This window comes from Oryzias latipes, chromosome 12 (genome assembly GCF_053564925.1).
Source record: "Oryzias latipes strain Hd-rR chromosome 12, Olatipes_Hd-rR_3.1".
NCBI lineage: Eukaryota > Metazoa > Chordata > Actinopteri > Beloniformes > Adrianichthyidae > Oryzias > Oryzias latipes.
Genome location: NC_136248.1, coordinates 27769257 through 27794184, shown reverse-complemented (window position 1 = coordinate 27794184; position 24928 = coordinate 27769257). Strand labels below are relative to the sequence as shown.

Sequence of the window (24928 nt, the reverse complement as noted above, 5' to 3'; positions counted from 1 at the left end):
GGAAGACCTTCCAACATGACGGGGCTGATTTCTTTTGATGTTTTTGAGCGCAGGGAATTTTCTTTCACCTCTGTAAAGGGATTTTGTTTATCTTCAGATCTTATGTTTTATTATAATGAAAGGCCATTAAAGTTAACTATCACTAAACTAGCTGTAAATCAGTGTAATGGCAGTTACGTTTGAGCCTCTGGAGGGCAAATGTGTTTTTGTAATAATTAATCAGTGAGTTGCATTACTTTTGCCCCACGGCACTGCTCAGATTTGGACTTTTAGAAATCCATTCAGAATAATCAAAGTCTTTCGTTTCTGACAGACAGCTTTAAAACGCAGACTGTTGGTGGAGGGCGGGGCTTTACCTGCATGTTTTCCGTCGCGTCTCCAAGCAAGCCTCCAAACGTGATGGCGTTGGTGACGGTGCCCAGATAAATGAACAGAATGGCAGACAGAGACTGGATGTGGAGCGCATCAACAAAGTCGCTGGCGAAGAATGGCAGTTTCCTCTTTACGTCGAGGACAAGACCCCCACAAAACCTTTAAGAAACACATCCGTTTACAATTTAAGTTAAACCGTTTTAAACGTTTCATAAAGAAAAGGAAGCTTTTAAAAGAATTTCAGCCAAGACATTCTTGTTCTTTAAAGAAAAATGTTTTTATTAATGGAAGAATTCCTGCCTAAATGCTCTTTCTTTGTTCAAGCATCACATACCTTTACTGATACAGACATGATAGAGCCTAATTAAACTTAAACTTATACTGAAGGACGTGATTTTATGAAACATCAAAATTTTCCTACTTTTTTGTCCACTGGAGCTCCTCTCCGACTTCGTGGCCTCCCCCGCCGCCACCTCCTCCGTTCCCCGTGTCGTGAGGCGTGTCGCCGTTCATCTGAGGCGCGTCTAATCCAGCATACATGTTTTTCCTTAAAAAAAAAAAGAAAAAGTTACATAAGTTGAAACATAATAAAAAAAAACTTCTGTATGTTATTCCTAAAGAGTTCAGAGCAACTAGGGGAGGTTCCTGAACACCCCCAGCAGGGCAAGTATTCAGCCTCTCTGCAGAAAATTTGATAGCTGCTCCTTTTGTGGAGGATTTATCAAAGCATTAAAAATGAGATCAAATACCTAAAAAGGTTTTACCAAATAAACAAATATACTGTCATTCAACTAGTTAATTCACAATTCATTACTTCATAATTCATAGCTCCATGTTAGGGTAGCATTAAAGTAAAGCAGGGGTGTCCAAACTTTTTTCAAATAGGGTCAGATTTGGTGGGATCAAAATGTGTAAGGGCCAACATTTGGCCTGACAATGTTTGAGCACTTATATTAACACTAAATGCAAACGAACAATTGAACGAAAGTGTATTGCAATGGCATATGTTTAATATCTTTAAGTAGAAGTAGTAGTAGTAGAAGAGAAAAGCAAACAATTTCACCTAAATGATTGTGAACTCCATATTTTAGCATGTCTAATCTTGTCTTTAAAACAGTCAATCTCTTGGCATTTTAGGCAGAAATAGTTTTTTTGTATTTTGTATTTTTGTATCTCACTGAAAAAGTACTCCAATTTCCACTTGTCCTCGAAGAGGCAGCCCTTGCTGTCAACTTTTATTTTTTTTATTTACAGTCAAAATTCAGAATTGAACTACAAAGGGTTGTGCAGTAATATTGCCACAGATTTAAAATGGCTTATGATTTAATTTAGCCAATCACAGTCAAGAAATTACGGTTTTTAGAAAGTGCTGGGGGCGGCATTTTATTGACTTTATGACAGGAGCATGCAGGCTGGTAGAAATTCTCATGCAGCCTGCATTTTGCCCACGGGCCAAGCTTTTGACAAGCCTGAAGTAAAATATTTAAATAGTTTAGCTATTTGATAAATCTGGGAATGTGCAACATTTCTGATTACCACGCTGCATTTACATGGACGAAAGTAATCTGAATGAACGCCTGATCAGAAAAAAAATGTAAACACGCCATTCGGAATAATTTGGCCCGAACAGACTCGTTCGGATCAAAATTTCTTTCCGATCGAGATTGGTGGGTTTGAGTGCGTTTTACATATTTTTTTCTTTCTTATGTTAAAGATTCTGTTTTGCTGTTGGTATTTAACTTTGAATATTGTCTCATTCTGTAAAGCACTTTGTGTTACTTAGGCTTAAAAAACGCTTTCTAAATAAAGTTTTAGGGGCAGACATGCAAAGCTAGTAGTACCTGAACACTAGGTTATGACTTACTTGTACTTTATCCCTTTAATACTAAGTTTATTAAATTTAAGTTATAGTTTACATAACTCACATATCCTGAAATATCTCATTAACAATCGGCGTAGTAAGCATAAACACTGGTTGCTATGGGAAAAGGGAATAATTACTTTAATGAAAAAGCCTGAAAATTGGTAAACAGATTCACCAGCTCATTACATGAACAACATTGTATGGTTACTATGGACATTTCCCCTTCCGTAAAGCAACAGCTTTTAAGCAAAGTGGGATACTGCTAAATTAGTGGACAGGGTGCAGGGGGCATTACCGGAGGGTGTATATGGGCAAGACAAGACAGCAAGACAGACATACAATGCAAATTTATACTAAATAAGTTCAGTGTTTAAAATAAATGGTAGGACAAACATAAAAACAATAAGTCAATTGAAAAAAGTATATATCTGTACATTTTATAAGAACTTTAAATTCAATTTGCCTTTCAAAAAATTAATGTTTTGTCATTTTTTATGCGATACTATTTTTCAGATAGAATTGTTGCTAAAATAAAAGTTTGTGTAAAACATTAAATTAAACTAAAAATTTAAATGTGCCGTTTCTACACATTAAAAATAACACTAAGACCATTTGAAAGATATTGAGGAAGAAATCCATTTTCAATTGTCTGTGAAATTAGTCTTTAAGACAGATAACTCAATCATAAAGCTAAAAGAACCCCAAAAGAAAATGTGATTTTTTTTTCTATTATATTTTTATATATATACATTTAGTTTTTGGTTTTTGAGAGTACTTTAACATCTGACAAAGTTAGGATTTGCTTTGCTCTCCAATGTGACACACTTGCTTAAGTCAGCATTCTTGTGGCCTTATTTGGTGTTGCACGACTTCTGGCTTAACCCAAACTTTTCAGGTCAGTTTGCTGACATTCCAAGTCCAGTTTCAGCTAAACAATAAAAACAAAGCCATTAGGATTTTTGTGGGGAGGTTTTTAGGTCAAGTGTTGCCAATTGTATTAGATGGTGTGAAAATCAAAACCCAAGTTCACTGCGTTACTATTATGACAAAGCCTTCCATCCTACCCTGTTCAAATGACTGATTGTTTGAGCCCCTGATGTCAGGAAAACTCATGGACTATGATTAAGCCAAGGAGGCCACATAGCACAGCAAAGAGTATGAACTGCGTTTTCACCTCATGGAAATTCTAATTGCATTTCCTGAAAGGTGAAAACAACTTTTAGATTTATGACGATGATCGTGAAATATAACTTTGGCTGTAAAGTTCTTTATGACAGACAGCAGTGGAAGCTTTGTTCACAACTTTTCATGAAAGACAGCTGAAAGCTACTACCTAAATGGAGCAATTTTTTTTATTGGCCAGGAGTCTGCTGAAAAAAATAGAAAGTGTGTGTTTTGCTAGCACATTTCTGTAAAAGGTCTGTGATGAACATGCTTTGTTTGAAATATTTTTCCACATTTACTTTAAGACAAGAAAAAAGCCCACCTTTAATAATGATGAAATAATAAAAGCTGAAGAATAATTTGTGAGTAAGTTTTTTCTCAAATGTTGAACAGTTTTAACTCTAACACTAAGCACAGGAGATTTAGTTTAGGGATGAAGGCCATGAGACATAAGGGACATTAATACACTGATGACTTTGTTTATTTGGATTATGCCGTGGATTACAGCAGACCTTTTGTCTGAGGAGGGCAGGGACTTGGGTGGCTCAATCCTGATGTCAGGGTCCCATTCGCCGGGAGGCAGGACGATCACTTCATCCAGAAATTCGTCGATTCCAGCCAACAGGTCCTGTCTGTCCTTTGCTTTGTAAGCAATGTCATGGAAGACCTGCAGGCAAAAAGCAACGCGAGAAGCCTCTTTAATTATAATAATGGAGCTCCTCCTTGATTTATCTAGACTACAAAAGAAAAGAGAGGCAAATCAAAAAAGCATGACCTCCCAAAATTTCCAAGACCCAAATATGCCATTATGTAACTCTTGAGTTTGTCTTTCTGTATCCTTCTGTCGTCAAAGGCACAGAGAAGCACGAGGTGATCGGTGAAAACCCCAAACACGTGACAAGCCAGTATCACTAACACGGTTCCTGGAGAGCCACGAGGGTAAAGTTTAACTTGAGGATATTCTGTTAATGTGCAATTTGATGGAAGAGCCGAGTTCTGTGGGAAAATTTGCTTTTGAGCAATGCTCCAGGCAGAACAGAGAACATTCTAGGGTCCAAATACAAGAAACGTAAAACAAACCAAAATGTGCACGTTTATTTAAAACGGAAGTTTCAATCCAGAGAATTTTTTGGCTTCAACTGCTGACAGAAACGTTAAATTACATTCCAGTGATGAATAACTGAAACATCTCCCGACCCGTTTGCTCCCATGTTCTTGAGACGATCTAAAAATCCATCAAAAACAGCAGATTTCCGTACAGTCACCACACTACTTTGCATAGTTTTACCTGGCAAAATGGGATACAACTGGTACTAAACCACTTCAGACGCTGGTGCATCATCTAAAAAAGCTAAAACTACGAGTGACAGCAACATTTTTCCATGAGGTTTTTCATTTTTATTCAGGCTGAAGGGGGACTGAGTTTCAGTCAGAGTACTGCATCTTTGCTCATTTACCATTTTGAGCTGATAGTAATGTGTTACTGTGCTTGTAGGCAGCTGTGGTAACCAACTGTACTACAAAAAGAGCAACACATTTTTGTTTACACAGCTACCACTCAGAGCTTGTCCTTCATTTCAAGGGGCGGGTTTGAAGACAGACCCCCTTATCATCATTAAGGCTACAGTTAAATTTTCCTTTTGATAAGGCCTAGTTAATGTTTACCTTAGTCGCCCCGAGCAAAACCCTTGGTTGCGCTGCTGTTGGACTACATTGCTTTGTCCAGTGATTCACTGAACATCTTTCTGCACTTTGCATTCCTGACAAGATACAAACAAATACTTCTTCCAGTTTATAACTCGACCTTTTCCTATTTCTATAAAGAAACTTTCTGCGTTTGTTTTTTCTCTGCAGCTTCAACCATCTAAAGATTGATGCCGTTACATACGGTGGTACTGTTGGGAGGTTTATTTGTGTTAAAAGGTAGTCATTGCTCTCAACCGTCACCAAGTGCATGTCTTCATCGAAAACTAAGCTCAAAATTTGATTGCAGTCTTTTGGTTACTTGTCACAGAATTTTTGAATTTTAATTAATTATTATCCATTTAGCCTTTGATTTAGAGTCCCCCGCCAATCATCTTTTGATCTATTATTTTAGCCAAAATTTAAAAAAAAAATTGTTTTCTAGGACATAGTTTTTGCAGAGCAGCAGTGGTTCATTAGAAATTCAGCCTTGAGTTGTTGGTGGGATGTTTGGTGCTGAGCAACCCCACCAATCTATCAAAATGATCTCCCGCTAGCTCACAATCCCTCAAACTTCCGCTGCAACAAAATGGGGAGCTGTATTGGAGCTATCCAGCCGTACAGTTTTGAGCCAGATGCTGAATTTTAATTTGAAAAGTCATCTGCTCTGTAATCATCAAACAGGTTTTGATAGCAAATCTAGGCTAATAACCCAAGGGTTGTACTGAAACGTAGCTTTGTGTGCCAGTGGGAACTGTGTGCATGACACATAAAACCAATCAATCACAATTAGCTTGTCAAATTGAAAGATCGTTATTGCTTAGTTTTACCGTCTTCTCGTGATGACATCGCTTCAAGCTACGCCTTATCATAGTCTTTTAAGTTAACCCCATCTCCACAAATGTATACAGATATTGTCATCACTGGCAATCATCCCACCTTTGCTCGCAGGGGAGCATGTTTAATGGAAAAGACATGTAGCTGAGTGAATGAACCTCTGTATACAGAGTATTAATTCAGAGACTTTATCGTTGGAACCTAACCTACAGTTTTTAATGATGCCTTTATCAAATCTATACATTAGACAAAACAAATTTAAAATTTACGGTTGATAAAAAGATTAAACTTCCCAATTTTATGTTGTCAACTTCGTAATATCCATTAGCTTATCTTTATTGTAGTAAATACTAAGTCAATAAAATACTCAACAACAGTATAACTTAAAGATTCAACAAATCTTTCAGAACAACCAAATTTTCCACATTTTCTCTTCTGTCCCACAGGAGAACCGTGTTTGTACCCTCTGTCACCTAAATGAAACAGAAAATGAAAGCCATTTTTTGCTTTATTGTCCCATCTATCACTATCTGAGAAGTGAATTGTTCTCTGGTTTCTATTTGTTTGATATGTGAGATGAAGAAAGATTGAGACGTTTGTTAATGTGTTTCCAACGGCAAGTTTTTTGTTGAAAGCTTGGGAACGCCCAAAGACCTTTTATTTAAAATGATGGAAAACCTGTCTGTCTATTGTTTGTCTCTTTGTAAGTCCATGTGGGCTGGGCACCTTATGTGGATGACACTAAAAAAAATAAAAATCTAAATCAGAATCCTTCCAAAAGCAAAATCTACAATATTATTTCACTGCACAGAGATTACCATTTGGAAAACAATTAAACAGAGGCTTTTCACATAAGAACTGACCTCATCCGACATCAGAGTAGCAATGGCTCTTCCAACCTCTCGATAAGACTTTGCTTTTCCTTTGGGGCCCAATAGGATAAAGAGAAATCTATAGAACAAAAACTGATTGTCAGAAATGAGGAGTTGGTGTTTTGCAGCACAAATTGTTCCAGAATAATATGCTACCTTGTGGGCACAGGTACTTCAGTGAGTGCTCCAAACATGACGGCCTGCTGCAGGCGAACAAACGCCACAAACGGTGCTTCCAGGAAATCCACCTCGCCAACCAGCACGTTGGATGCCTCAGCATCTCTGGGCAGCTTCTTCATGAACTTATTCTTCAGCTGTTAGGATGGCGGCAGCAGAGAAGAAAAGGTTTCAGGTCACAGTGTTCAGATTACAACGTGTTAAAAATCAGAGTTTTATAGAAAAGAATATATTTAAGTGAGTCTGACTGTTTTGGACAAGCACAGAGAAAGAGGCAGTTCCTGCCCTGTCCTCTAATTATGTGCTAAACCACAGCTGAACTTCGTGCCATCTAATCGACACACTTTATTGCAGCGCATATCTAAAGTCTACATTGTGTTCTTTCTGAACTCAATAAAAAAAATAAAATAAAAAGATAGCCCACACAGCAAGGAGAGACAATGTGAAAAGAATTCCTCAGATTTTCTGCAATGCTGGAAGGATTAGCACGATTTGATAGCAGGCTCAGCCCCCTAAAAATGGAATGCTGTATGCTCCAACGCTGCTACGGCGCTCAGAAACATCTCAAAGAAAGAAAGGGATCTGTCTGAGTGTCTGCTGGATTTGTCACAACAGGCCTGATTCACGAACCTGAGAGTATCCCAGTATCAGACACCACGAGACATCACGGAGTCTCGTGTCACTGCCCAAAGGGGTCAGACATTTTTAGCCTCCATAGAAGAGACATTTTAAAAATGAATTCATATAACCGGCGTAAACAAACGTGCAGGAAATGATTAACTATAGTGTTACGATTTGAAGGCCGCCGCTTCTTTAAGAGATCTTACAGTTTAATGGCTTCTTTGAAGTTCTTATCTGAATAGGCTGTTCCTTTTGGAGTGATACCGGTGAGATAAACTGCAGGACAGACATTAGGGAAAATCTGTTTTTTGCTGTAAAAATGGGTGCAGCAATACCTGATCCTTCTCCGGTTTGTCTGAGAAATCGCTCAAACTGTTGGAGGTGAGGTTCCGGTGCGAGGGGGTTGGACTACCTGCAGAGAGGGGAGACCCAGTTTACCTCAACAGCAAATGACGATATTTTTTTGGAGGGGGAGAAAGGAGGAATAACAAAAGCTAGAAGTGTCAACTAAATGTGCTAAGCTTTAGGGTTAATGCCAGGCGCTCATTCATTCAGGCTGTCCAAAGAGACATCTGTTGCTGACACACGCTTAGGCAATTCCTGGCAACCGATTGAGGGTGTAAACTTTGACACCCCAATTAGTAATCCCACTGACTGACCCACTGTAATGTGCAGTGACGTAAAAAAAAAATTTAAAAACACATTGCATGCTACTTTAGATAGCAGACAAGAAAAAAAGCTGAAGACTGTTGCAACACGTGGTTTCCAGTTTGTGGTCTCTGAACTTTTTTGCCCCCATTCACAAACTCCACACATGCCTTGAAGCTGGAGGGCAGTGACCTCACTTACAAAGGTATCCCACGCTGGAGCTCCTCATGACCTCACATGGTTCCAGAGAGTCTTGTGGCGTTAAAGAAGGCACAGGATTGTCGAGGGGGCTGCGTGCTGTGCCGCCCCCCACCCCCCACCCCAGCCAATAGCAGGACGAAAGAGACAGCATTGATCCAAGAGGAAAGGGAAAGGGGGAGAAAAAAGGTAAAAAAGAAGTTGTAGGAAAAAGTGTTAGCAAAAGTCAAGTAAGAGATTTTGTTAGAGACCATGAAATCATAGTGCTGAGATCACTGACTGTATAAGAGAACTGGACCGAGCAAGTGTGATGTCACCAGCTCCAACAAAATTAGTCAATTAAGTCGCCTTTTATTTTTTTACAATACGGACGGCACCATCTTGGAGCCAGAAATTTGCCATTAGGCAGCGATTAGTTCAAGTCAGTCTGAATCAATGTTTCTATGGAAACCAAATCGCCAATCAAGAGTAAACTTGTTGTGAGGAAACATCCTTACCACTTGAAAGCAGGCCAGAGAGAACATGTCAATCAACCGTTTCAACCGTTCAATGGGAGACCACCGACTTTTGATGCATCTAATTGGCTAGTTTATTACTTGGAAAATTGCTATTGTTAAAAAATAATGATAAGATTACCAAGAGCATATTTAAAAAATGTCTCACAAAAGAATAGTGATTCTGGCAAATATAATCGCTGTTTAGTTTTCAATGAAAGTCTATTACTTTGTTTCCATTGTCCTATGCAACACACAATCGTATGGCCACTTTTGTTTATGTGGGTTTTGGGATTCCATGTTGACTACGCAAGTTTTTAAGTCAGTTTTTGACATATAGGAAGAAAATGTGCGTCCATTGAACGCAAGTTAAACAGTTAAACCAGCTGAACTTTGACCAATCGGGGATTCAGATTTGGCAGTGAGGTATGGAGAGCGTACTTTTTAATTCATGGAAGTGCCAACCGTTTGTAAATAATCTGATCATGGAAGACAAATTAATTGCGGATTGTTCCAAGACTAAATTATGTGACACTAAGGTTGTATCCGAATTCTCACTCTAACCCCCCCAACTTCTAAAAAACTATATAGTGCAGCACTATATAGAGCCCTGAATTTCAAAAGCAATTCAGACACCGTGCTTAGTACTTTTTTTTTGAAACAGCGGATATGACGTCTTTGATTTCATGAAGTTAAAATCTAATTAATATGAAGGTTTTGCGACGATTATTTATGAGTCCACCATCTTCTGAAGATAAAAACGTTGATGGTTTATTAAAAAAATACATTTTTTTAAGCAATGCATTGTGGTCTATATTCGCCGATCTAGTGAGCATCAATGCACACTGGTTTATTGCAAAGACGTCTGGGAAATTGGGGACTTGTTTTGGGAATTGTAGATTTGGACTGCACTAGAAAATGGAAAACGCACAATATAGTGCACTGTATAGAGTTTAGGGTGGGAATTCTGACATAGTCAAAGTCAGGATGGAGCTGTGAATCTGGAGCAAGATTTGCACCACTTTGATATGTCCACGTGTCAAGAACATGCTTTTAGCAAGTCACATTTATGAACGTAATTTATGAGATTTTGGCTTCTTGGGACCAGCAGGCACTTCCTGTTTGGAACGCGAGAGGGGAGGAGTTAGTCAGTCCAGTTTTCATATATAGCCAAAGGCGGAGATGGACAGAAATATTGGAGTGGAAACATTTTAGTACGGAGGAAGCCTGGAAATGTGTTTTTTTTTTTTACCATTCTCCTGGCTTGAGAACAGCCTACTTGCACTGGAGACACTCTTTCCGATATCGGCGAGTGAACGGAAATTGGACTTCTTGGTCTGGTGGCGATGCTTCCTTAGCAGTGTGTACATGACCTTCTCCTTGAGGCTGGCCTTCAGCTGCCCAGACTCAACCTGGCTGTCGATGATCGTCTCTGCAGAGCGAAACATTGGTCAACTCAGAGGCTTCTTTGAGGTTGTTGTTTTTTTGTGAATGTCGCGCAGCAGCGTCTGCTTACCGACCACCTGCGGCAGGGTGGTCCCCTCCATGTCCAGCTTAACTGTTCCCTTTTCAATGAATGCTTTCAGCTCCATCAAGCTGTGCAGAGACAGCGTGGCAACGTGGGGCTTACTCCAACGCTCACCACCCTTCTCCACCTTCTCCTCAAACTTAATCCATCTAAAGACAGCAATAAGATGAAGGTGAGCATTGTTTCTGGATGCTTTGATGCCATGATATCTAAGCCCAAATGTGGAAGAAGGCATCTGCACATATTTAAACCTGTGATCATTCACTAGTGAGATGCATGATCAAATTTAGAGTCACCAGACGGAAGAACTGGACTGAACGTCCAGACCACACATGGTTTATCAAAATAAAACAGGACTTTGTTACCATGACCAGTAAGCTTTACTCCGAGGGTAAAGCTCAGGGACATGGAATCTCGCAATTACGCCTCATATGTCACCACAACAAAAGACCATTCTCCTGAGGCCTAAGGATGGGGTTTCTTCGAAGGATAGAGTGTCCATCCTTCTGGCTGCAGCTCAGAGGCCTGTGACCAGACATCTAAGCTGAGGGAGGAGAGATTGGTGACTATGGAGATAATTTCCCCCTCATTTTAAATTAAACTCCTAAAAAGAAAAAAAAAGGGGACGGCATCACGAAAGATAAGCTTGTCGGAAGCTAGAAAATTCCTTATTATGTGCACGGATGTAATTCCAAGAATGTTCATCAGATACAGCAGAGGAGTACTGGTCATTATTCAGTTCATCGACTTCATCTGACGCTCCAAGTTCCTGTAAGAACAACTAGTCCTATTTGGACCATGTGGGAGTTCAGCCTTTTCCTGCTCTCTCAGTGAAGGTACTACAAATCCCAATCAGATAAGAGTTTTCTGGACCATGGCCCATTTCCAACTACATACACAAATCATGATGGAATTGTGTTCTACTCTTGGGATTGGGAAGCAGGAAGTTTGACAACAAGTTGCTTGATGGAGCAGCTGGTTCACACACGAGATGTTCAGTACCGCAGGCTTACCTGGACGTCTCCTTCCATTCCAGCTCCTGCCCGTCCACGGACAAAAGCTCGTCCAGCTCTGTGAAGAGCTGAGGAGGCGGCGGTCCGTCGTCTTCCTCTCCCAGGATGAAGCGAATCCGCTCAGCTGGAGAAACTGCAGAAACAAAACCAATTATTCCCATCAGGTTTTTTTAATTCCAAATTTACCACGGTCATTACAATCACAACTAAAAAGTCAAATACTTGTATTAATTTGGTACAAATTTCACAACTAACATGATAAATATGAAAACGGAAAAAGTCACATAGAATTACACTTTAAATTTGGGAACAACCTTAAGAGGAAGGCGTCTTAATCCCACCTCTGATCTATTGGTACTTTGGTATTTTCCCTACACCTAAGGCTCTTACATTGTTGAAGAAATTAAAAAGTAATTGGCCACAAAAACTAAACGTTTGATGTTCACTTTAAAAGATCCTTCAAATCTTTACATTTAGATGGTGAAATATCAACAGAGATGACTATGGCTGTTTTTCCAGTCTCAACTAATTTTTTTCCCCCTCTAAATCCTGCAAATAAAATGTGTTGATGAGGAGTCAGGCTGCTTAACTGTAAGTGTTATGAAGTGAAAGCTTCTGCATAGATGATGGAGGCTCTTATGGGTTTCCTGAACAATCCTGATCAGCTGTTATAGAACAGAAAACAGGATGCAAACTTGCTGCTTCATCTAAAGTCAAAACCGGAAATTACTACTTAAAAAAGAAGAAGAAAAATTGTAGTTTCCAAAAAGGTGTCTTCAAAATAAAACATTTCTGGTTTTTCAGAATAAAGTTTTTCTTGGCATTGGCACTTGTAACCGTACATTTCACCAAACCAATTACATTATTCAAAATGAAATCATACAAATGCTTTCTTAAGTTGTCATTAAACTGTAAAAAAAAAAAAATCACAACAGTATGAATGAGCTCAAAAAACAGATTCAGAGAAGACAAAGTTGAACTGCAACAGAAAGGTGGATATGAACCTTTCTTCAGCTTTGGTGAGAACTGGTAGCTTCTTCCAAGCTCTAAAAAAACTGCTTTTTTTTTTTGAATAATAAGATTACAACAGAATAGCAACTTCCAAAAGCAAAAGCTTTCATGTATTTAAAGTCCTACTTCAATAATCTTTAATTACGATTATGCTGTTTTTAGCCAAAATAAAAGAACCCGTGTCGTTTTCAAGGACAGTTTTTGCAGAGCGGCAGGAGTTCATTAAAAATTCACCTCTGAACCACCATCTGTCCCCTGCCTCTTCCCTGGTGGGGGGTACGGGCCCCTTTGGAGCGGCGGCCGTGTCCCCGGGGTGCCGGCTTCCTGGGCCCGGCGGTGCTCTCTCCGCGCGGTGGGGGGGTTCACATTACATCTGAGCCGGGGGTGTTGGTGTCCCTGGGGGGTGGGTTCTGGTCCTTGCTCCTGAGCGCTGGGCCCCGCCTAACTTCCAACTGTGGCCGAGCCTGGTCGGGCCATATTTACAACACCCCTTGTGGGCCCTCTTTTTTCCCCGGGGTTCCCCCCTCCTGGGCGGGGGCGGCGGGCCCCTGCCTTGCTCCTCCCTGGACCAACCGTGGGCCGGGCGGATGGCTGCCTGGAGTGCGGGGCGGGTCTCCCTTGGGGGGTCCTGGCTCGTACCTGGGGTTGGGGCGGGGGGATGCCCGGAACTCCTGGGTGGTGGTGGGGTGCTCATCTGGGGCTGTGGGCGTCCCTCTCCGGTGGGGCCCTGCGTTGGGCTCTCCCGGCGCGGCGGGGGGGCTGTTCTCCTGGTTGGGCTGGGGCGGCCCTCTCTTTCCCTCTGTGCCTCCCTGCTCTCTGGCTCTGGGGGGCCTTGCGGCGGTCCTGCTGGCCCTGGCCTGGGTGGCGGGCTTGGTCGCCCGGGCGGCGGTTGTCCCCTGCCGGTTTCCGTGTGGCGTGGGGGGATTCCGGCTGCCGCTGCTGCTGCGGTGGGGGTCTTGGGGTGGGGATGGCTGGGCGCTCTCCTTCCTTCTTTACACATTCCACCATCCATATTAGAAGAACATGAGCACTCACCTGAGCACGGGTGTTGGCTCACCTTTGCACTGGCGGTTTGCGTGACTGAAGGACTGAAATGTTTCACACTAGTTGGTTTTAAGGCATAAGTATGCGTGTGAGCACTATCTGTTTTGTGTACATGTCGACAGATGGACATTTTTGCAACTAGCAGGTGTGTTTGACACTTGGGTGTGTGTGTGGACAGGCTCCGCCCTTTTTGTACTGCATTTGAGCCTTACCATGGTGATTAACAACCAGTAAACTTGTTGCTCTATGCTGCTTCATGGTCTTATCCCCCTTCCCCTCCTACTATCACCCTCCTTCCCCCCCTCTTTCTAACGTCCCTCTCTCTTCTTCCCCTCTTTCCTTTTCCGTCCGGTCCAACACCAAAGGTCTTCAAACATGTTTGAAATTAATAAAGTTTGGCCTCAATTACAAAAGGGGTTTATTCAGACATACCTTTGGTTTGTCTGAAGATTAATAACCCCTCTTGTTAAAGTAAAATATGTCCAACACAAGAGGCCCTCAGCTCTCATCTGTTTGCCCAGCTGTTGGACAGGACAAGGTAAAAAGAAAAAAAAAAAAAAAAAAAAAAAAAAAAAAAAAAAAAAAAAAAAATTCACCTCTGAGTTTTGGGTGGGACCGTTGGTTCACAGCAGCCCCCCCCCCCCCCCCCCCCCCCCCCTTTCCCCCTTCCCTCGGATGAGGGAGCTTGTGGCCCACCCAGCGTTGAAAATAAGATCTTTTTCTGATGGCCTTTCTAATTTACTCAGAAATGTAGTTTTTGAGCTAAATTTTCTTTACATATGTCCCCCATTGTCAGAAGAATGCCACAGAACATGTTAAAAAAAACAATAAAACAATAACACAATTTTCAGATTGGGTCTTTAAGTCAATAAAAGAGGCTTTTTTTGCGATTTATGAAGTAACCACTGAAGTGGAGGAACATTATGGCTCTTAGATTTTCACATTTAAAATAAAAAGACTGTAAACTGATGGAGAGACTTTTTACTGGACAATGATTTTAAGGTTTTTTCAAAACCAACAAAGTAAAGAAACTAATTTCAGTTTGTTGGTTATAAACCAACATTGACTGTTAAAATGGTGTCTACTTGTACAGTGCTTTCCTTGAAGGCCCAAAGCACTTCAGACATTCACACAATAATTCACTGGCTGTGTCCCACATATGGGAGTGCAAGGCAGGAATTGAACCTGCAATCTGATATTTGAGCGATTTAATTCATGAATTCTTTTTAGGAACAGAGATCAAAGACACCTTGGTAGTTTTCTGAAAGGGTTACAAAGTACAAAGAAAACACTCTTACAAAAGAACACGTGCTTGCTGTCCTTTTCAAGAAAAGTCATAATGATCTGAGTTGGACAGAATATTGACTTTAACTCAAAGAGTGTTTGCTCTACCTTTCTGAAATTTTCCCACCAAAAATGAAACCAGGACGTTTGCTATGGGCTCTGTTACACAACAGTCTGAAGCCATTCATTTCACATCAAGCAGGTATAAAAACGGTGATCCTTTGGAAACCCAAATGATTATTTGGGTGTACTTCTTCTAGGAAAGTTGCGCAACCGTGCTGAGCAGCACAAGAGGCTCTTAATGACGCTTCCAACTCAAGACTGTGCAGGTTGAGCAGGGCCTGTAACCATTTAATCCTGAAAAAGCTTAAATTAGCACGGCTGTTCTGAAACGACGACACCTGGACCTCTCCTTTTGTACAGCTGAGTAAGATCTAACCTAAAGCCACCAGAGGAGATGAGACGTTTTTAGCACACAAGATTTGCTGACTTTGTAACATCCTCCGTGACCCAAAACTGGTGCAACCAATGAGAATTCAAATATTATTGGTTGTCAAGAATTTTAGGAAAACTGCAGGGAGTAAAAAATGGAAGCTTTTCTTTTTGTTTTGTTTTTGTTTTTTTAAATCATCTGGTGCACAGACGTTATCAAATCTGGTGGCTATCACCCTAAATATTCTGCTAACGTAATACCTGTAGTCCACTTCTCTGTCACATACTCTCACATTTTCCCACATGACGCATTTAGAGAACTGTAAACATGACATAAGGACTTGCGCTAGCACAGAAGCACCAAAGAGGAAGCCAAAGCCAACATCAAATAAATCAGCGAGGTCACAGAGGCTGCTCAGCTGCAAAAAAAAAAGTTTATTCCTGCACCGCATGCTGGGTCCTGCCCCCTCAGCCAATCCAACCACTCTGTTTACAATTCAGATTTCCAGCAGCAATACAGGATGATGATAAAGTGGGCCTTAGTGTAAACTCAGCTCCAGGAGGTGGGCTCATGTTCACTTTCACTCTTGCTTCTGTGTCATTGACTGTGTATGATAACTGGACTGAGCGACTCCCCCCCCCCCCCAGCATTACAAACAGGAAATACCTGCTGGCTCCAAGAAGCCAAAATCCCATAAACATGTTCTTTCTAATCCTCTTTCTTTTAAATTATATTTCTTTATTGCAAGTTATAAACTGATTAATCAAATGCCTCAAATAAAAAGTAGGCGGTCTCAAGTCGAACCTTCAAAACGTTGGACAGATTCTTCCAAGCCCTCTTTCAAGTGGTAGGGGCGTGGACTTCCAAAAAGCTCATTCCTGATTGGTGAAAGTGGTTGCCATAGAAACTCCGACTCCGGCGAAGGAAATCATTTTGCATAGGGGACGTGACACTCTGTCCAGTTCTCAGTTACAGTCAATGTTCTGTGCCGCGTTTGGTCCCACCACCCTTCTTTTCAGTATTGATTCAATGTACCATCAGTACATGATGTCATGTTTGAACCACACACAAACAGCAAAAGTCAGTTTGAAATCGAAAATTTTGGGCAAGTTACGCATGAACTAATTCAAGGCTACTTTATCCAACCAAATATAATCAAAAACAGGTTTCTAAATGTCTTCTAAGCCACTATAGCCAATTGGTGCTGTTAAATAATTACCAGAGACAAGGAAGTTGGGTACGGAGAGAAATACTATTTTAAAAAAATGTCGCCTTCCATGTTCTGATAAAAAAAAAAAAGAAACAAAAAGAAACACCCTTTGCAAGTTAAATATATAATGTAAAAAGGTAGCATATGCACCAAGTACCTCTCAGTTGTGGTAACCTGCAGCTGCACATGTGGTTCACTGAATGGAAGTAAAAAATGTGTGTTCAGGTCCATCTCTGTAGGTTTTTTTAATAAAACTACAGTGAGCTAAGCTAGCAGCACAATCATAAGTAGAAAAATATTTTATTAATCTGGTAAAAACAGATTTTTAATAGCAGATGAACTAATAAAATATAAGGAAAATTATTTCTGAGCTTGATTTTACTGGACCTGGATGCTATACATGTCCGTTTTGTCAGATGCCACATTAAAAAGACCTTATTGCTACAGAAAACATGATTAGAAAATTATGGGACAAGGAATTTTGTTGTAACAATTTGTTCTACATCATCCATGTGATCCAAAACCAACAAAATCCAGAAAAGTGGAGATTTTAAAATTTTGTTTAGACAATTATCAGGGAGCTCCTTCAATGAAAGACTAACACCTCACTGCAGGAAGGACTGCAGATCTTTCTTTTTGTCAGCTTTTAGATACCTCAGATTTGAAAACACAAGTCCTGTTTTATTTAATTTTTTATGTGCATTTTTAGCGTTATTTTTTTTCCATTTGCTTGTTTTTTATTGAGCTATTGTACCAAGATATTTTCCGCTTTGTTGGATCAATAAAGTTTATTCTATTCTATGCTAAAAACTGTCAGACAAACTTGTGGCACCAAAAATAAACTATTTTAAAACTTCCTGCTTTTGTTAAGTTAGAGGGTATATATTTGCCTTGAAAATGCTCTGATAATTGGGTCTCATCTCATCTGTTGTTCCATTTAATATCAGCACATTTTGGGTTTTTTTGGATGGATGTATACACACAAATCAGTTGTTCTGTGAATGCCTTTGCAGTACAGGGACAACAACATAGAGGGATGGAAAACTTTGGTCAGTCTCCATGATCAGGTTGTCAGTTGAACTTGTTATCAGCTGAAACAAGTGAGTCAGACGAGGCCTTTTCCAGAGGAGGGTTCCTATTTTTTCCAAAAGTGTAGCTGTACCTTTTTCCTACAACAACAAACCATTCGGATTAATGTTATAATGCAAAAAGGAGTTATGAAAATAATGTTTACTCAAATTCACTGTTACTTAAAAAAAATGATTTAATAACTTTAGACAACACCTACTTGATTTATACTCTCCAAGATTTAACACTGATTGGAACTAGCAGTTACCTTTATCCTCGCAGCCTTAAGGTCTGCTGCCATTGTTCCCAGTAGCCGAAGGGAAATCCCTTTCATTTCCTCCAACAGTTACCACTTATCTTCAACTTATTTTGGCACGTTTCCGTCCAGCACCTTCCCTTTAATACCCATTTCACATGCAAGCGTCCATGCCAACGTCAACCAAACCGTTAGACGACAAGCGTTTGCATGTTTTGCTGGACACAAATCCCAACGTGACGTCTGAAAGGCCGTTACCCCTACAGGCCTGTGTTGTCACGTTACGTCGATTCTTGTTGTATGTTAAACATGCGTGTAAATGCTGATCTTTATCTACGGAGTATTGTCAGAAAACTTCAGAGAGTACTGGCACCAACATGCTACATGTTTGATGCAAATGTTATTCTTTTACTGGAATCTTTTCTGTGGAAAAAGTGGAATTCCACCGCATAGACCCTTTTATTAAAGCTGTTGAAGAAATAAAACATGTTCAGTATCTTATCTTGTTTTTATTTTTTCATTATTGTGAAAAATCGCTTTCTCGTCATTCACGTGTTTGCGTCTTGTGTAGCATTTTCATTTCTGTTCAGACTTGGGCTCATTTTTTCCTGCCTAACCCAGTTATTAAGTTCTGGGAATTCTTTCACAAAAATCCTAAACTGTTAATCACTAAAGTGACAGATAAGCCCATCTTTGTGTTAACTTTACACACTTCCAGCCAGAACAGTGTCATTTTCAGATTACTTTGCAGCCTCGCGCCATTTGCCTGTGTTAAGTCTAGACTCCTGACTCCTGAGGCCTCCCCCCTCTGATTAGAAGGTTCTCAGCAGATTTGTTGGTGAAAACGGATTCATGGGTACTCACTGAGAGGTTTGAGGATGCACGCGCTGGAATCGTTCTCCCCATCAGACTTGTATCCCTCTGTAGCATGTTCGGCCCGCTCCCGCTTTTCCTTGTGACTGGACTTGCGCCTGTGGCGTCTCCTCCGGTGGTAGCTCTTGGGAACATGGACGCCGATGTAGACTGTGTGGTGGCCTGCGACAGCATGACAGAAGCCAGAATTAAAGGGGAAGCTCATCTTCGTTTTATTTCAAAGTGTGGATAATCTGTTGAAGGCATTTTTCTCAGGAAGGAGGTCAAATATGACGTAAAATGGCAAAAATTATATAGCAGAAGTCACGGCTACTTCCAACAGAAGAGCCACATAAGTAAACGATGATCCATCATCTCCAAGAAGCAAATAAAAAGGAAATGATGGGAAATCGAACAAATGCAGAAACTAACAAATCACTGCTTTGGTAAATTGTTCCAACCAAAGACCCTCAAGCTATTTTATTTTTTGTAAACATCTCTTTAAACTCATCTTCAGAAAAAAAATCTTTTATGGAATCAGCTCAAAGCCAACTGAAGTTTAACGATCCACTCCCATCATCCTTTGATTCATTTTCAAAGCATTCCCCAGCGGTCTTTTACTTATGGTTATGCTTTTCTGGGACAGTGTCTGTTGAGTGGCAGTAGCTTGTTAGAAATTCACCTCCAAGTTGTAGACGGTACTGTTGGTGTTGAGCAACCCCGCCCGCCCATCCCATCATCCATCTGTTTACACGCTCTCCTGCTACCTTACAGCCTCTCACATTACCAGAGCAAAAAGAAGCATGGCGAGCAAAAGCGGAGCGATCCAGGCGTACAGTTTTCAGCCGGATTCCAGCTCAGATGAAAAAATAAAGACGTACGTGAATTTATTCGTCTATAAGTGGCAGTGTCAGAATGGAGAGGAGCAGGAAGTTGTGGCTCGCCCACTTTATGTTCTACATCACAAATAAGCTCTTTGTTTGTCCTTCATCATCAGAAAAAAAAACATGTAAAAAACAAACAAACAGTCTTCATCAGATTAGGTCTTTAAGGACTAGTTGGGGTTACCGACTGGCCCTCATGATCTAACCCCCCCCTTCCTGCTTTTCAGATGCCCCTGCCGTTCTCCAAGATGATTTATTGGATTTTAGTCCCGATTCAGATGGAATCCCTGATCCAGGTTAACCAGCACACAGGTTGAAGAGTGTCCGCCCTGAGATTGGGAGGTCGATGGATCTATGGTCAGGTCATCTAAAAATGGGACCCAATGCCCTCCCTGCTTGACGCTTGGAATGAAGGGGTTGGATTAGGGGGGAGTTGAACCACCAAATACTTCTCGATCGTGACTGTGTCTGCAGCTCACCAATCGCCCAATGGATTCGTCAAATGTGGAGAAACAAATTTTGCACAACGGATTTGATTAGCAGTAGGGCGAAACACCTGGAAAAGGTGCAGGGTGTGGGATCCAGAGGGGACCAATTGGGGTCTAAATGGATGCTTTTTATCCTCCTTGTGGGATAAAATGCAAGGATAAATGAAAAGAAGTCTGAATTTGTCTTACCCTCTACTTCCCCTTCATCGCAGATATGTTTGACAAAAGCTGCTCCTCTGTCCACGACTGCTTCATCCTCCACTCTACAAGAAACATGGGGGGGGGGGAAAATGCTTACATCTGCAAAGCTATTTGCGAAACCAACCTCTCATGTTACACACCAGTAACTGTCAGAATAAAAAAGTGTTTCTTTATCTTTTTATTGTTGCTTCAACAGCCTTTTGGGGGATTCTCTTCTTATGAAACATATGTGATAAAATCCTAATCATTTAAGCTTCAATAAACACAAGAAATAGGCCATAAAACTCTAAACTGTAAGTTCAAAGTGCAAACATCACCTGAGATTGCATCATGATGTCAGGTATCAAAGAAACAAAACAAACTGGCAGCTCTTTAAACAGCTAACACAATCTTTTATGTTAATTATACTAAAAGATAGCTGACTGTGGTGTTCTCTGTATGCATGTTTGATTCATGTGACAGTGGAAAATCTGAAAGTCTTGCTTATGAAGTTTAGCCAGTATGTCACACGCAAATGTGGCAGTAATTTGGCCAATAAATGCTAAGAAAATTAACGTAAACTCCACATGAAGAAAATCACAAAAAATGTGTAAAATGTCAACAATAAATATCAAAAAAGGGAAAACCTAACTGAAAATAGGGAAAAATAAGTTTAAAAAGTGAGGGAAGAAAGGGGTTAAAGGCAGAAATTTAAAGCCAAGTGTCTAAAAGAGCCTTGTAATTTAAACTCCCATTTAAACGCAACATGCATAGCAAAATTAAAGTTATTTAATCAGTTTCCTGTCATAACCAACCGAAAACACCACATTGCCATTTACAAAGCTGACACGCAGCTCTGCAGGTGCATTGCTGCAGAAAAATATGAAACAGCAACACATTTGTTTTTGGAGAAACTTTTATACGGTTCTCTTTAGTCCAGCACACCTTGTTTGGCTTAAAGGGCAGTGGATGTGTGATTACAAAACCAAAGCTCTGTTAACATAATATATTTGCTGTACGTCTAATACCATTATTGTCTTATATGATATGTAGACATTTAAAAAAGAATATGCTGTATCCAAACCTATTAGTTAAGAAGAAAAACAGAAAAAGTAATGGGATTGATCATTTAAGGCAGATCACAAACATTTCTGGTATCAATTATACATAAATTCCAACTCAAAAAATATATATGATCTGCATATTTTTACAAAAAGAGTTGTAAACAAGAGCTTTTTTGAGTAAAAATTTTATTTAAATGAAGAAATAATGGCTATACTTGGCATTTTTGTAATATGTGAACTCAGGAGAAATGTAGAGAATCTTTAAAACTCAAGGTTACAATTTTACCAAACTCATTGAAAATGGTTACGAGTATAAAACTGAAATGTAAGTTTTTCCAAATATGTTTACATTTCTTTAAAAGATTCTGAGCTGTGAAAGCTTTTGGACAAACAGGAACGTGATTCTTTATCCTAATTTTTTCGTTTTAATTTTTACACTTATATGCTGATAATATAAAGTAAAATCATGAGGTGAAAAGAGAGTTAAAACAAGGTCTCTGGTTAAAGTCACAGAACTGGCTGGTTTAATAATTTGTTATCTTTTTGTTGTCCCCTTGAATAGAATAGAATAGAATAGAATAGAATAGAATAGAATAGAATAGAATAGAATAGAATAGAATAGAATAGAATAGAATCCTTATTTATCCTTAAGGAAGTTCAAAGCTGCTTATTCCATAACACTAGCACATCCGAAAAAACAAATAAAACCATAAAAACATTCAAAGATTAAAATCTATTGATAAAAAACAATAAAACCATAAAACAGTCACAAATTAACATTTTATGAATTTTTCCATTGATGCTCAGTCAGGGAGTTGTACCGGCACGTCTCATGAGCAAAGCCCTAAATTCCAGTGCATTACAGGAGCGGCTCAGTGACCCCAGGTTGAGCCCAGGTTGAGCTGTCGTTGTACCAGGGCAGCTGCCAGGTATAAGGGTGTGTGTCACGAAAGAGTCAACGAAAATAAAGCTCTCTCTCCATCAATGGACCCTAATAAAGTAACACTAACTTTTATTGTAGGACTAGAAAAAAAAAAGCGTGATTTCTGGTGGATGTTAAAGCTGACATGCATCGCCTAACGTGGTCTGAAAATGTCTCTTCCTTTGGACTTGACCTCTTTTTCACACATTACATTTGAAAGGAATGTGGTTCCCCGGGTTCAGAAAAGTGTTGAAAGGGTGAACTTTAGGGTAAAGCCACCCGGCAGCCAGTAAGGAAGAGGAAGCTGTACCTTAACTAACTCTTTCCCTTCAGGAAAACACAAATTAAGAGATATCCCTTATCACCAGTTTCTCCTCAATCAATAAATATTTGATTTGGGATGAAGAATGTCAACAAACGCAGCAGGTTTCCACTTGCTGGAGGGCATTCCTGATGACACAACTCATAAAGCAAAGGGAAACTGCAGAATAAACACAGTCCGGAAGGATACAAGTTGTAACTTTGAGTGCTGAGAGAGCTCATCCGAAGTCCCCGGTAGAGATGATATCTACAGCCCGAAATGACGGCAGGAGATCAAACAGGTCACAGAGACCTGCGCACCAAGTATGCAAGCAGCATTTCTGCACAAATGTGCACGTCCTGCTCTGCACGCATGCTCTCTTTAGCCCTGCGGTGCGGAAAACACAATAGAACTCTGTTGCCCACGTTTTGTTTCTGTTAGTGAACGATCCTGGCACAGCAGTTTAAATGACATGTTTGAAGCCGCACGGTTGTGGAGGACGGTCATGTCGCAGATGGAAGATGGGGCCCCTCTCTGCAGAGCCAAGTTCATCAAGACTCTGACAGGAGGCCCAGATTAGGAAACAAAGGCCAAGCACAGGTGCATGTTTGATTGTACAGGAAGGGATGAAGCATCATTTAGAGTCAGAATGACTTGCACGTTAGAAATCAGTTACTAGAGGAGAAAAAAAGCAAGACTCATGCCAAAAGGGAAGGGAATCCTGATCTCATCCATTTCCTGTTATGACTACCTTTGCAGAAATGTTTTTTTTCCCTCTACACTGCAGTTGCATCCACCTGATGAGAGCGAACCTCCTCTCTTTTGTTTCTCTGAACCCAGGAAGCTGGATAAACCTGGCAGGGCATGAGGTCCTGGGATCAGCCGCTCTGGATCAGGGATCATCCCCATTGCTTTACAGAATGACGCAGCCTGTCAGACATGAGTTATGGGCCCTCCGGAGGCCACATTTATCCTATGGGTAAGACCCCAGCCCAACCTAAGGGCTTGGATAAGAAATCTCTGAATGTTTAAGATTTAAAACGGCCTTGTTGTGATAAAATAAAACTCTCGTTTCCTCTGTAGATAACTTCTGCAACCAGGAAGACTCATGTTGCATAATTCCGAAGAAGAATTTACGCTCAGATGAGAAGTTGTGCCAGGATATGCAAATCAGCGGGGGGGAAAAGGGCTTTCTTAAAGGGAAAGACCTGTTGCTATCTCAACAAAAAAGGAAACAACAAGAAGTCCAGCTGTCACTCCTCCTCAGACATTACATTACAGGACTGATCATTTATTTTCTGTCTTTTTAAGGACTGAAAGCAGAAAAATAAAACAAGCTGAATCCAGCTGTTTGGAAAGTTTTACACTCACGATTCATTGCGCCTTCGGCATTGCGCAACGTGGGCGCACCATCTGGCCCAGGTTGTGCGTGGATTTGCGCCGTTTGGGCTCGCAGATCACATGGAGCGTGAGGCATGATACACGCGGCTTAATTCATAAGGATTTGCAGTATCCACCACAGGACAGGAGCGCACACTTAATTGATAGTGACAGGCTCATGGAAGATAGATTACTGTCCATTCATAGCCACGCGCGTGGCTTATCCGGACAAAGGTGTCATTCGATGAATTCCCCATTTTCCCGATTAAGAGTCCGCGCGCGCGCTTTTCAGGTGTGGATCTTTGGGATCCGCTAATTGGATATTTACGCAGAGAAAAGTCGTCCTCCTACGCACATAAGTAAACTATACCTCTAAAAAGCAGGCCCACTGTGCTAAAGGGGGTAATATTCTTTATAAATAAAACTACAACTTACTTGCTCTTAACAGAACTCATGTTGCCAAACTTCAAATCCGGTCCAAGTGTGCCAAAACTCCACGGGCGTCTTTAACGCTCCAAAGTAAGTGTGGCGCTTTTTTGAGCGTCTGAAAGCAACAAGAAGCTGCGGCCGTGGGGGCTATCTCGCCGGGATGATCTCTTGGACTCTACAAATCAAGCTGAACGCAAAACAAACAATCCTCATATCTGTCTGCGCGGCTGCGCTGCGGCGCGCGGAAACATCCTACGGCTGCGGATCGTTGGAAACGCGTAAAGACTCTTCGTGCGCTGCGTGTCTTTTTCCATTTTTAAAGAGCCTTCCCTCCTCCTGCGTGGCGTCACGCAGGGGTTGGATGGGGGCGGAGGTCACAAAGTTAGTTGTGGGTGGCGCAGGGAACGCCTCACGAGTCCCCTCTTGGTCACGCGGGGAAATCTTGAGTTCCTTAAAAAATAAAAGCTCATTACCAACTCATCGAAATTATTTTAACCAAAAAAAATCCAATAAACTCATCTAAAAAGTCTGACTTTTTATAAGTTTACACAAATTTAACATTGATTAAATATAAGTTTTCATAATAAAGTACTAAAAGCAGCTATTAAGGTACTTTTGCACAAATCCCATTAGCACTGCCAAATTAAGACA

General features: G+C 40.7%; 1 protein-coding gene across 11 annotated transcripts in view; it reads right to left on the bottom strand.

Moving 5' to 3' along the window:
• LOC101175009 (electrogenic sodium bicarbonate cotransporter 1) overlaps window positions 1-24619 on the bottom strand; it is a 38715-nt gene extending 14096 nt beyond the window's left edge. For 3 of the 11 annotated variants that reach the window (XM_023960585.2, XM_023960587.2, XM_023960584.2), the window contains exons 1-13: window positions 24284-24617; window positions 20191-20264; window positions 18642-18812; window positions 11472-11604; window positions 10447-10607; window positions 10183-10362; window positions 8440-8535; window positions 7926-8002; window positions 6949-7106; window positions 6784-6871; window positions 3913-4067; window positions 794-919; window positions 357-531 (exon numbers count right to left, since the gene is read on the bottom strand). In XM_023960585.2, the coding sequence (XP_023816353.1) occupies window positions 357-531; window positions 794-919; window positions 3913-4067; window positions 6784-6871; window positions 6949-7106; window positions 7926-8002; window positions 8440-8535; window positions 10183-10362; window positions 10447-10607; window positions 11472-11604; window positions 18642-18812; window positions 20191-20264; window positions 24284-24303 (1614 nt within the window). In that variant the 5' untranslated portion in view covers window positions 24304-24617. Of the gene's footprint in view, window positions 1-356; window positions 532-793; window positions 920-3912; window positions 4068-6783; window positions 6872-6948; window positions 7107-7925; window positions 8003-8439; window positions 8536-10182; window positions 10363-10446; window positions 10608-11471; window positions 11605-18641; window positions 18813-20190; window positions 20265-23839 lie in introns of all 11 variants that reach the window. The other 8 variants (XM_023960590.2, XM_078955960.1, XM_023960588.2 and 5 more) reach the window with 5 other exon arrangements.
• Window positions 24620-24928: the final 309 nt, after the last annotated feature.